The 14522-nt window shown below is 50.8% G+C and overlaps 1 protein-coding gene across 1 annotated transcript in view; it reads right to left on the bottom strand.

Annotated features, from left to right (window-relative positions):
- The window catches only part of CASP6 (caspase 6), a 69193-nt gene extending 63756 nt beyond the window's left edge, over positions 1 to 5437 (bottom strand). The window contains exon 1 of the mRNA XM_089668518.1: positions 5282 to 5437. Coding sequence (XP_089524644.1) covers positions 5282 to 5300 — 19 coding nt within the window. The 5' untranslated portion in view covers positions 5301 to 5437. The remainder of the gene's footprint in view (positions 1 to 5281) is intronic.
- Between the last annotated feature and the right edge of the window lie 9085 nt (positions 5438 to 14522).

The following is a 14522-nucleotide window of genomic DNA, read 5'->3' as shown; positions in this document are numbered from 1 at the left end:
GCGGTTCTCAACCTGGGGGTCGAACGACCATTTCCCAGGGGTCGCCTAAGACCATCGGAAAACACATATTTCCGATGGTCTTAGGAACCGAGACACCGCTCCTCTGACTCAGTCGATGTGTGGGCGGGATGACACGCTGCCCTGTCACTTGGCCACACCTCCGGGATCCCTCAACAACTCCGCCTCCTCGCCGCTGATTGGCCACCGGAACTGTAGCTCAGGAGAGGCACACAGGCGGCCAATCACCGGCGAGGAGGTGGAGCTTGGAGAGGAGGAGCCGAGCGGCAGCGCGCGTAGATCTAAGAAGATCGAGGGAACTGCCGGAGTAAGTGAAGAGGAGAGCGGCCAGAGAAGGAAGACAGCTGACAGGTAAGTGAGAGAGCGAGCCCAGGCTGGAGCAGGGGTCAGCAAGGTAAGTATCATTGGTGTCAGTGGGAGGAATAGTGCCCCATCATTTGTGTGACTAATACCAACAATGGGGCACTATTTCTCCCACTGACACCAATGATGGAGCACTATTTCCTCCCCCCCCCCGCACTGACACCAATGATGGGGCACTATTCCTCCCCCCCACTGACACCAACGATGGGGCACTATTCCTCCCCCCCGCTGACACCAACGATGGGGCACTATTCCTCCCCCCCACTGACACCAACGATGGGGCACTATTCCTCCCTCCACTGACACCAAGAATGGGGCACTATTCCTCCCCCCACCGACACCAACGATGGGGCACTATTCCCCCCCCTGACCCCAAAGATGGGGCACTATTTCCCCCTCCACCACACTGACATCAATGATGGGGCACTATTCCTCCCACTGATACCAATGATGGGGCACTATTCCTCCCACTGACACCAATGATGGGGCACTATTCCCCCCACTGACACCAATGATGGGGCACTATTTCCCCCTCCACCACACTGACATCAATGATGGGGCACTATTCCTCCCACTGACACCAATGATGGGGCACTATTCCTCCCAGTGACACCAATGATGGGGCACTATTCCCCCCACTGACACCAATGATGGGGCACTATTCCCCCCACTGACACCAATGATGGGGCACTATTCCCCCCACTGACACCAATGATGGGGCACTATTCCCCCCACTGACACCAATGATGGGGCACTATTCCCCCCCCTGACCCCAAAGATGGGGCACTATTTCTTCCTCCACCACACTGACATCAATGATGGGGCACTATTCCTCCCACTGACACCAAGGATGGGGCACTATTCCCCCCACTGACACCAACGATGGGGCACTATTCCCCCCACTGACACCAACGATGGGGCACTATTCCCCCCACTGACACCAACGATGGGGCACTATTCCCCCCACTGACACCAACGATGGGGCACTATTCCCCCCACTGACACCAACGATGGGGCACTATTCCCCCCACTGACACCAACGATGGGGCACTATTCCCCCCACTGACACCAACGATGGGGCACTATTCCCCCCACTGACACCAACGATGGGGTACTATTCCTCCCACTGACACCAACGATGGGGCACTATTCATCCCACTGACATCAGTGATGGGGCACTACTCCTTCTACTGACACCAATGATGTGGCACTAGTCCTCCCACTGCAAAATTACAGTTATGAAGTAGCAACGAAAATAATTTTATGGTTGGGGGTCACCACAACATGAGGAACTGTAATAAGGGGTCGCGGCATTAGAAAGGTTGAGAACCACTGCTCTAGACGCACTGCACCCGCACCAAAAACGTACAGGACCCTTTTTTTGGTCCGCACTAGAATCGGATTGCATGAGTAGTCACACCTATGAGATCCGATTCTGCACATCGCTCCGCATTTTGCGGTCCGATTTCGGGGTGTTGTTAACAAGGTTCCACTGTTAACAAGGTTAAGAAGGTTCCACTTTATGCCACAAAGGTTGCACACTGGCTGCAGTTGCAAAGCAAATTATAAGCAGATGTCTCATTCACACTGGCATTGACAAACCTGCATTTATATCCATTTACAGGACATTTCTAAATGCATATAAATGCTTGTAATAATTACGCATGTGTAAGGTGTGTTCAGTGGAGCTGCGTTTACATTGATCTCTGTGGGTCCAGGGGCAGATAGATCACCTGAATGTGTCTAAATGCACATCAATAGAAGTATACTCAGGTAAAGCCAAGTGCACAGGATAACATGGGAAGCCTAAAGTCTGTGTATGCCTCATTTACACTGGTAATCATATACAAGCGTTTATATGACGTTTCTAAACACATCTACAGTAAATGCATGTGATGTTTTCAAAGCGATATTAAACCCAAGGACAAAATTGTAATATGTTACTGCCTACCAATCATCAGTTGTGGTGACTGCATTTGTTTTCATTTTTTTGGCTTTTTCCTTCTTTTTTTCACCTGGTGATCTGGCCAGTAACACATCTCTTGTATTAGAGTGTTGTCCCCCACTCTGGATGAAGGAGCACAAGGGGCACCTTTGGACATCAGCATTGTCAGTATGGGGAGGGGGGGTCAGATGTACTAGCAGATTTAGATACACTAACAAACTGAAGGTAAACTCCAGCTCAGACTGCAGTTACAGCAAGTTTTTTTTTTTTGGGGGGGGGGGAAGGTTTTACATGAATAAAAGCTGATCATTGTGAGCACCCATATCAGTGATAACTGGTTTGTCTCAACAAACACTCTAACTGATCCCAGCCACAGTGCTACCTGCCTGGAGTCTGCATGTTCTCCCTGTGGTGCGTGGGTTTCCTCCCACACTCTAAAGACATGCTGGTAGGTTAATTGGCCCTAGTGTTTATTTTATATTTTTTATTTTCAGGTACTTATATAGTGCCGTCAATTTACGCAGCGCTTTATATATATATTGTACATTCACATCAGTCCCTAACCCTCAAGGGGTGCACAATCTAAGGTCCCTAACTCACATTCATACATACACCTACTAGGGACAATTTAGACAGGATCCAATTCACCTACCAGCAGGTCTTCGGAGTGTGGGAGGAAACCCATGCAGGCACAGGGAGAACATGCAAACTCCAGGCAGGTGATTGGGATTTGAACTCTAGTACTGCCAGGTGGAAGTGCTAACCATTTAGCCACTGTGCTGTTCAGTATGTGTATGTATGAATGTGAGTTAGGAACCTTAGATTTTACGCTCCTTGAGGGTTAGAAACTGATGTAAATGTACATTATATGTAAAGCACTGCATAAATTGGTGCTGCATAAGTTCCTGAAATAAATAAATAAAATAAACACATCTTCAGAAGATCTTATTCTGTTGAAAAGCAACAGACTTACTAGTAAATGTTTACTTTTGGATTAATTCTGCTTTAACACGGAGCATACTTGTGTTTAGGTGTGGTCAGTTTAGCTGCCTGTAGAGAATTCTATGGGGTTTATTTACTAAAGCTGGAGAGTCCAAAATCAGACTCTCTTCTGCATACAAACCAATCAGCTTCCAGGTTTCATTGCCAAAGCTTCATTGAACAAGCTGAGGTAAGAAGCTGATTGGTTTCTATGCAGAAGGGAGTCTGATTTTGGACTCTCCAGCTTTAGTAAATAAACCCCTATGTGTCTAGAGGTAGATTAGACTCAAAGGAGTAGAAGGCTTGGTTCACACTGGTGCGGACCATGAGGCCTGCGTTTGCGGGGGCACGGAAGCCCACTCATTTGAATGAACTGCCATGCCTGCGTTTTCTGCAAAAAAAACACCTTTTTAAAGACACACCCGCAGGAAAATGGCATGGTCTTTTTGATCATGTGATTGCCCTGCAGTGCCTGCACCCATGCTGCGAGCTGAGATTGCACATTCAGAATGATACGGCTGTCGGTGGTTGTAGAAAGAGATGTGATGCCTGCAGTGTGAACCTGGGCTTAATGCACATACATTTAGGGCTCATTCAGATGGATGATTAAGCCCATTCTCTGTGCAGAGCCGCTGGAAGATGCCTGTGCATCCACACTGGAACTGCGTGCAGGCAGCCCATAAAATGGATGCACATGCAATGGCTGCACGGACACGATCGCAACAAACTTTGACATGTGACTGTGTCCATGTAGCTGCTGTGTGGGCATCTACTTCTATGGGCTGTCTGCACGCAGCTCCGCGGTGGATGCACAGGCATCAGCCAGCAGCTCAGCATGCCGGACAGCTTTGAATGAGCCCTGGTTTATACTTCCCAGATAATTTCTCACCGCTTGCCTGCCACCCTATAGTAGAAGTACTGCTACGGGACAGCAGGACTGTGCAAAATCACGTAAATATATACCTGATTCACATTTCCAGGTAGGGGGTGCGTGTGCCGCCCTACCTGCACCACCATTGCTAGCTAGAAATGTCAATCACCAGGTCCTGGCTGGAGATTCCCCACTGGCACCCGTCTATCATCGGGTAAAGCTGACAGGGGAGAGCCCTGTGTGTAAACAACACAAGTCTCTCTCTTGCCAGCAAGGACAGCAGAGAAATACAAAGCAGTATGTCTCTGCAGCACACATAGTAAAACACACACACACTCGGCACACAGGTAACCCTTTGATCGCCCCAGATGTTAACCCCTTCCTGCCCAGTGTCATTAGTACAGTGTCAGTGCTTTTTATTAGCACTGATCACTGTATTAGTGTCATTGGGATGTCAGTGGAAGTTAGTCAGTACCCACCCAGTGTCAGAATGCCCTCCGCAGTCCCGCTATAAGTCGCTGATCACCGCCATTACTAGTATAAAAAAAAAAATTCCAGTATATATACCGCTATTTGTAGATGCTGTAATTTTCATGTAAACTAATTAATATACACTTATTGGGATTTTTTTTTTTAAGCAGACACGTAGCAGAATACATTTTGGACTAAATTTATTGCATTTTTTAATTGGAAATGTTTTATAGCAAAAAGTAAAAAAGGTTTTTTTTTTTCAAAATTGTCAGTCTTTTTTTGTTTATAGCACAAAAAATAAAAAATGCAGAGGCGATCAAATACCAGTAAAAGGAAGCTCTATTTGTGGGAAAAAAAGAATATAAATTTCATTTATGTACAGCATTGCATGACCGCGCAATTGTCAGTTAAAGTAACGCAGCGCTGTATCACAAACAATGGTCTGGTCAGGCAGGGGAGTAAATCCTCAGGAGGGCAAGTGGTTAAATAAACCGAGCACAGGAGGTTAGTGTGGATATAGCCTGTACTTCTCAGTTACTTTCTCCAGTGTTTAAATATTCCAAGCCTAGCGATGATAGCGTGACTGAAGCCTCAGGCTTGCAGACAAAGAGGTAGCAGTAGCTGTCACCCACCTGTAGATTGGCTTGCCATAGCACTCAGTGATGAGACCCTTCTTGCGGAAGGAAGGTGGCTGCACTGTCTTGTCACAGCCCAGCCTCAGTCTTCTGTCTGTGTCCAATTCTTCCTATGTATATGTATCAGGTTGAACATTTCTTTGTCTCTTGTTACTTCCTGTAAACAGCATTCTCCTCCCCGATCAGCTTTCTCCTCCCTCTCCTTCTAGTCTGGCTGTTCTGTCTTCACCATGTATGCATGTACTCACCCGGCCAGCTTGCACTGGACACCGCTGTCCTGAACTGACATCCTTCCACTCACACAGCCCTGTCTATATATATATATATATATATATATATATATATATATATATATATATATAATCAGGGGCGGACTGACAACTCATGGGCCCCCCGGGCAATAGGGGATCATGGGGCCCCTGTGTCCTTGCCCAAACCCAAAAAAGCCTATGAAAAAGGTACCAGGGGCATCTCATGGAGCCCCCTACTCACCCCGGGCCCTCGGACAGTGCCCGAGTTTCCAAATGGTCAGTCCGCCCCTGATATATATAATAAATATAAATAAAAGGGTCTTTGACCTTTATGTTGCAAATGACCACTAGAAGTAATCTGACTTTCACTTTATATAAAAGAGGTCTGGATTTACCCTAGGTTCACACCTAAGCGATTTCCGCAGCATTTTGCAGAAATGCACTACAGACCATTTAACGTGATTTCCTATTGGATAGGTTCACACCTCCGCATTTTCTCCCGCTGTGTTTTTTGGAAAGGGTCAGGAACTTTTTTGTACGCAAAAAGTTGCATTTTTGTTTCTATAGTCTTCAATGGAAACACTGCAGAAAGGCAGGTAGTGCAATTTTGATGCGTTTTGCGATTTGAATCTGCCTAGCAACAAGAAAAAATAATGCAAAACACATAAAAACGTGGCAAAGTGCAAAAACGCAACACACTGCAGAAATGGATCAAATGCAAACTGCATAGGTGTGAACCTAACCTCACAGTGTGACTTGCCTGGAAGGCTTCACCTATCATTCTGGCTTTTCTAGAAAACTGACAATAGATAAATAACATCGAGGCATATTTATCGAGTAAACACTTCTTTTCTAATCATTCATGAAATAATTTTCTGAAGGAAGTGCGGGCACACTCAGGTTACCTATAGAGGAGCTCCAGTCATTTTTAAAAAATGAAAAGACAAATACTATAGCTGCTGACTTAAGGGGATTGATTTACTAAAGGTACTGCAAATAGGCTGTGCACTACAAATCCACTCCAAGAGCACTTGGATGTGCACTGAGAGTGCAGTTGCTCTAGACCAGCGGTTCTCAACCTGGGGGTCGCGACCCCTTTGGGGGTCGAACGACCATTTCCCAGGGGTCGCCTAAGACCATCGGAAAACACATATTTCCGATGGTCTTAGGAACCGAGACACCGCTCCTCTGACTCAGTCGATGTGTGGGCGGGATGACACGCTGCCCTGTCACCTGGCCACACCTCCGGGATCCCTCAACAACTCCGCCTCCTCGCCGCTGATTGGCCACCGGAACTGTAGCTATGGAGAGGCACACAGGCGGCCAATCACCGGCGAGGAGGTGGAGCTTGGAGAGGAGGAGCAAAGCGGCAGCGCGCGTAGATCTAAGAAGATCGAGGGAACTGCCGGAGTAAGTGAAGAGGAGAGCGGCCAGAGAAGGAAGACAGCTGACAGGTAAGTGAGAGAGCGAGCCCAGGCTGGAGCAGGGGTCAGCAAGGTAAGTATCATTGGTGTCAGTGGGAGGAATAGTGCCCCATCATTTGTGTGACTAATACCAACAATGGGGCACTATTTCTCCCACTGACACCAATGATGGGGCACTATTTCCTCCCCCCCCCGCACTGACACCAACGATGGGGCACTATTCCTCCCCCCCACAGACACCAACGATGGGGCACTATTCCTCCCCCCCACAGACACCAACGATGGGGCACTATTCCTCCCCCCCACAGACACCAACGATGGGGCACTATTCCTCCCCCCACTGACACCAAGAATGGGGCACTATTCCTCCCCCCACCGACACCAACGATGGGGCACTATCCCCCCCCCTGACCCCAAAGATGGGGCACTATTTCCCCTTCCTCCCACTGACACCAATGATGGGGCACTATTCCTCCCACTGACACCAATGATGGGGCACTATTCCCCCCACTGACACCAATGATGGGGCACTATTCCCCCCACTGACACCAATGATGGGGCACTATTCCCCCCACTGATACCAATGATGGGGCACTATTCCCCCCACTGACACCAATGATGGGGCACTATTCCCCCCACTGACACCAATGATGGGGCACTATTCCCCCCACTGACACCAATGATGGGGCACTATTCCCCCCACTGACACCAATGATGGGGCACTATTCCCCCCACTGACACCAATGATGGGACACTATTCCCCCCACTGACACCAATGATGGGGCACTATTCCCCCCACTGACACCAATGATGGGGCACTATTCCCCCCACTGACACCAATGATGGGGCACTATTCCCCCCCACTGACACCAATGATGGGGCACTATTCCCCCCACTGACACCAATGATGGGGCACTATTCCCCCCACTGACACCAATGATGGGGCACTATTCCTCCCACTGACACCAATGATGGGGCACTATTCCCCCCACTGACACCAATGATGGGGCACTATTCCCCCCACTGACACCAATGATGGGGCACTATTCCCCCCACTGACACCAATGATGGGGCACTATTCCCCCCACTGACACCAATGATGGGGCACTATTCCCCCCACTGACACCAATGATGGGGCACTATTCCCCCCACTGACACCAATGATGGGGCACTATTCCCCCCACTGACACCAATGATGGGGCACTATTCCTCCCACTGACACCAATGATGGGGCACTATTCCTCCCACTGACACCAATGATGGGGCACTATTCCTCCCACTGACACCAATGATGGGGCACTATTCCTCCCACTGACACCAATGATGGGGCACTATTCCCCCCACTGACACCAATGATGGGGCACTATTCCCCCCACTGACACCAATGATGGGGCACTATTCCCCCCACTGACACCAATGATGGGGCACTATTCCTCCCACTGACACCAATGATGGGGCACTATTCCTCCCACTGACACCAATGATGGGGCACTATTCCTCCCACTGACACCAATGATGGGGCACTATTCCCCCCACTGACACCAATGATGGGGCACTATTCCCCCCACTGACACCAATGATGGGGCACTATTCCTCCCACTGACACCAATGATGGGGCACTATTCCTCCCACTGACACCAACGATGGGGCACTATTCCTCCCACTGACACCAACGATGGGGCACTATTCCTCCCACTGACACCAACGATGGGGCACTATTCCTCCCACTGACACCAACGATGGGGCACTATTCCCCCCACTGACACCAACGATGGGGCACTATTCCCCCACTGACACCAACGATGGGGCACTATTCCCCCACTGACACCAACGATGGGGCACTATTCCCCCCACTGACACCAACGTTGGGGCTCTATTCCCCCCACTGACACCAACGTTGGGGCTCTATTCCTCCCACTGACACCAACGATGGGGCACTATTCCCCCCACTGACACCAACGATGGGGCACTATTCCCCCCAATGACACCAACGATGGGGCACTATTCCCCCCAATGACACCAACGATGGGGCACTATTCCTCCCAATGACACCAACGATGGGGCACTATTCCCCCCACTGACACCAACGATGGGGCACTATTCCCCCCACTGACACCAACGATGGGGCACTATTCCCCCCACTGACACCAACGATGGGGCACTATTCCCCCCACTGACACCAACGATGGGGCACTATTCCCCCCACTGACACCAACGATGGGGCACTATTCCCCCCACTGACACCAACGATGGGGCACTATTCCCCCCACTGACACCAACGATGGGGCACTATTCCCCCCACTGACACCAACGATGGGGCACTATTCCCCCCACTGACACCAACGATGGGGCACTATTCCCTCCACTGACACCAACGATGGGGCACTATTCCCCCCACTGACACCAACGATGGGGCACTATTCCCCCCACTGACACCAACGATGGGGCACTATTCCCCCCACTGACACCAACGATGGGGCACTATTCCCCCCACTGACACCAACGATGGGGCACTATTCCCCCCACTGACACCAACGATGGGGCACTATTCCCCCCACTGACACCAACGATGGGGCACTATTCCCCCCACTGACACCAACGATGGGGCACTATTCCCCCCACTGACACCAACGATGGGGCACTATTCCCCCCACTGACACCAACGATGGGGCACTATTCCCCCCACTGACACCAACGATGGGGCACTATTCCCCCCACTGACACCAACGATGGGGCACTATTCCCCCCACTGACACCAACGATGGGGCACTATTCCCCCCACTGACACCAACGATGGGGCACTATTCCCCCCACTGACACCAACGATGGGGCACTATTCCCCCCACTGACACCAACGATGGGGCACTATTCCCCCCACTGACACCAACGATGGGGCACTATTCCCCCCACTGACACCAACGATGGGGCACTATTCCCCCCACTGACACCAACGATGGGGCACTATTCCCCCCACTGACACCAACGATGGGGCACTATTCCCCCCACTGACACCAACGATGGGGCACTATTCCCCCCACCGACACCAACGATGGGGCACTATTCCCCCCACCGACACCAACGATGGGGCACTATTCCCCCCACCGACACCAACGATGGGGCACTATTCCCCCCACCGACACCAACGATGGGGCACTATTCCCCCCACCGACACCAACGATGGGGCACTATTCCCCCCACCGACACCAACGATGGGGCACTATTCCCCCCACCGACACCAACGATGGGGCACTATTCCTCCCACCGACACCAACGATGGGGCACTATTCCTCCCACCGACACCAACGATGGGGCACTATTCCTCCCACCGACACCAACGATGGGGCACTATTCCTCCCACCGACACCAACGATGGGGCACTATTCCTCCCACCGACACCAACGATGGGGCACTATTCCTCCCACCGACACCAACGATGGGGCACTATTCCTCCCACCGACACCAACGATGGGGCACTATTCCTCCCACCGACACCAACGATGGGGCACTATTCCTCCCACCGACACCAACGATGGGGCACTATTCCTCCCACCGACACCAACGATGGGGCACTATTCATCCCACCGACACCAACGATGGGGCACTATTCATCCCACTGACATCAGTGATGGGGCACTACTCCTTCCACTGACACCAATGATGTGGCACTAGTCCTCCCACTGCAAAATTACAGTTATGAAGTAGCAACGAAAATAATTTTATGGTTGGGGGTCACCACAACATGAGGAACTGTATTAAGGGGTCGCGGCATTAGAACCACTGCTCTAGATCTAAGGGGAACATGCAAGGAAAATAATAAAAACTTTTTTGCTTGCACTTGATTGGATGAAAGAAATCAGCAGAGCTTCACCTCATTTCAGAGCTTCCCCTCTGATCTAAAGCAACTGTGCTTGCAGTGAACAGCCTATTTCCTTTTAGTAAATCAACCCCAAAGTGTTACTAAGTCCACAACGCTAAAATCAGCCTGTATATGCAGTAAAGCATGCTTGTTATACTCACTGTGGAACCTAAGGGGTTAATTCTCTGGGTTGTGTAAAAAGGATGTTTGATCTTGTCTTCTGTGATCCTCCCCTTCTTCCAGTGTACCCAACTCATCTCTTGCCTTTGGGACAAGCTGCACATGCTCAGTTTGGTGTGTATTTCTAGAGCAGGTTTTTTTTTTTATCTTGGGAGAGTGCATGTGATTAGAGCAAATCAGCACTGTTCAGACAGAGGGTCAGGGGTCCTGCAGTCTCATAGGACAGTAAGAAGAAAATGAAAACCCCTCCTACAAGCTTTAGCTGGACACTAATAGAAGTCACAAGACTGCTCTAACTGCTGATGAGAAAAGGTATTTAGCACTGAAGGGAGAACGGCGGCCTCTCGTCTTCATCTGTGGCCACCGGCACACTGTGGCAGGTCTGTAGCGGTGGTAGATGGGGCTGTCTCTGCTGGATGGGCTGTCTCTTTACTGGGTGAGCTGTCTCTTTGCTGAGTGGCTGTCTCTTTGCTGGGCTGGCTGTCGCTTTGCTGGATGAGCTGTCTCTTTGCTGGACAGCCTGTCTCTTTTCTGGATGAGCTGTCGCTTTGCTGGAGAGGCTGTCTCTTTGCTGGACGGGGCTGTCTCTTTGCTGGATGGGGCTGTCTCTTTGCTGTAGGGGCTGTCTATTTGCTGGACGGACTGTATCTTTGCTGCTGGGGCTGTGTCTTTGCTGGATGAGCTGTCTCTTTGCTGGAGGGGCTGTCTCTTTGCTGGACAGGCTGTCTCTTTGTTGGACGGGCTGTCTCTTTGCTGGATGGGCTGTCTCTTTGCTGGATGAGCTGTCTCTTTGCTGGATGAGCTGTCTCTTTGCTGCTGGGGCTGTGTCTTTGCTGGATGAGCTGTCTCTTTGCTGGAGGGGCTGTCTCTTTGCTGGACGGGCTGTCTCTTTGTTGGACGGGCTGTCTCTTTGCTGGATGGGCTGTCTCTTTGCTGGATGAGCTGTCTCTTTGCTGGATGAGCTGTCTCTTTGCTGGAGGGGCTGTTTCTTTGCTGGAGGGGCTGTCTATTTGCTGGATGGACTGTATCTTTGCTGCTGGGGCTGTCTCTTGCTCGATGAGCTGTCTCTTTGCTGGATGGCTGTCTCTTTGCTGGACAGCTGTCTCTGCTGGATGAGCTGTGTCTTTGCTGGATGGGCTGTCTCTTTGCTGGATGAGCTGTCCCTTTGCTGGATGGCTGGTTCTTTGCTGGATGGGCTGTCTCTGCTGGATAGGCTGTCTCTGCTGGATGGGCTGTCTCTTTGCTGGACTGGGCTGTCTCTTTGCCCAGTTGGGTCCAGCAAAGAGACATCCCAATCCAGCAAAGAGACAGCTCAGTCCAAGAAGGGACATCCCCATCCAGCAAAAAGACATCCCGTCTTTGCTATATGGGGCTGTCTCTTTGCTGTACGGGCTGTCTCTTTGCTGTACGGGCTGTCTCTTTGCTGGGCGGTCTGTCTCTTTGCTGGACTGGGCTGTCTCTGCCCAGTTGGGTCCAGCAAAGAGACATCCCAATCCAGCAAAGAGACAGCTCAGTCCAAGAAGGGACATCCCCACCCAGCAAAGAGACATCCCAAACCAGCAAAGAGACAGCCAACTCCAAGAAGGGACATCCCCATCCAGCAAAGAGACATCCCTGTCCAGCAAATGGACATCCCGTCTTTGCTACATAGGGATGTCTCGTTGCTGGATTAGACCATCTCTTTGAATATATAGGGGGCACTGTGATTAGATCTCTAGGGGCACTGTAATGTAAAGGGGCACTGAGATATAAAGGGGACTGCGCTATAAAGAGGCACTGTAATCAAACAGTTCCTCTTTACAGTGCAGTCCCTGTCAGGAATGGACTTGCCAGTAATGGTAGGACTCACCTGCCTTGTGGGCTGCAGTACCAGGGCTGGCCAGCGGGTGCTCTCAGCAATCAGAGACTCAACCCTGCAGTCAGCCAAAACACCTGAGGCTGATTGCAGGTGTATTTAAGGGATGGCCAGACCTTCAGTCTGTGCCTTGGTGTGTGTTTTTCTATGGGCTCCTGTATCTTGTTACCTGCATTCCTGTTCCTGTCTGACTGATTCGTTGCTGACCCTGCCTGATCCGGACCTCTGCTGACTTCTCCTGTTTGATCCCTGGCTTGTGACCCCGACCATTCTCTGCCTGACCCCCTGTACCTACCTGCCCGTTAGTTGCTGTACCCGGCTCGTGACCTGACTACTCTCTGCCTGCTCCTCCTGTTCCTACCTGCCCGATTGTTATTGACCTGGCCTGCCTGACGACGCTTGCATTGTATGTATTGCTATCTGTGGGTGGTTTGGTTTGTTTGCACTGTGTTATGTTTTAGTATTGCACTGCGTTTATGTATTGTTAGTATTAATAAATTATATTGTTTATAACATATTTGAAGCCTGCGTTTCCCTGCGTCAGTTCACATACGTCTGGTCATACCCTGGAGCCCTGACATTACACCAAGGCCAATCCTGACCAGAAGTGGCTGCACAGGGAAGCCATCTTGGCTTGTTGCTGGGAAGGATGGATCTTGACGAGGTTGTGTATTTGTCGCTGCTGGTTTTTGATGACAGAGAATATGCTTATCAGACTCTGAGGGAGTATACCCGGGATCAACTGCTAGAATGTATACGGGTCGCTCATGTTCTAGTAGATCAGGGCACAGAGTTCTCTGAGGTGCAACCTTTGATTCAGGTTTGTGCTGAGTTGGCTTCATCGGGTACCCCTGAAAGCAGGAATGACTTTTTGCCACCATTTAGTGTAGACCAGGTAGAATCCCTGGTATGGTTATTAGAGGATGATGTGGATTGCTTCTTGGAGCATTATGCTGCATGTTCACCACAGGTATTAAGGGATTGTATAAATGCAGTGCAGTCTTTGACCAGACAGGCTTTGTGTAAGCTCAGCTTTGTTCAACCCATACTGCAGACATGGTCAGACTTGTTGCACCCAGCCTCAGTCAGCTTGCAACGTCATTCCTCTGCTCGAGGCACTCTTCCTGCATCCCCGACAGCACCCCCAGTGACGGCCCAGTATACTCTGCTAACTACCACATACCAGTCCCCTGCTCCCACTCGCTGCACCTATCCTTTCTTTGGCCCTGTGGAGAGGTCCTCTGTGGCGGCTGCTCCCTCCTCTGTTCCATCTTCCAGCTCTTCTCTGTCCTCAGCTGCTCCATTCGTTTGCAGACCTGCGTTTACTTGCAGTGCTCCAGTAGTTAAAACCAGAAAAAAGCAAAAATTCTTTCCAACCAGTACCATCCTGCCAGTATCCAAACCGGTGAGCCTGCTGTCTGAGAACCTGCCTTCCCTGGTTCAGCCTGGTGCCTCGGCACCCGCACTTCAGCCTGATGTCCCTACCCAGCCTGATGTCCCTACCCAGCCTGATGAACTGATCCAGCCTGATGATCCTATCACGCCTGATGACCCAGTGCCCGCTGTCATACCTGGTGACCCGATGCCCGCTGTCGAGCCAGACGATCCAATGCCTGATGACCCAGTGCCGCTGTCATGCCTGGTGACCCCATGCCCGCTGTCGAGCCAGACG

This window comes from Staurois parvus, unplaced genomic scaffold (assembly GCF_062004578.1).
Source record: "Staurois parvus isolate SC_StPar_1 unplaced genomic scaffold, SC_StPar_1.0 ptg000058l, whole genome shotgun sequence".
Classification (NCBI taxonomy): domain Eukaryota; kingdom Metazoa; phylum Chordata; class Amphibia; order Anura; family Ranidae; genus Staurois; species Staurois parvus.
The sequence above is the reverse complement of the archived record's forward strand: the minus strand, read 5'-3'. Positions and strand labels throughout refer to the sequence as shown.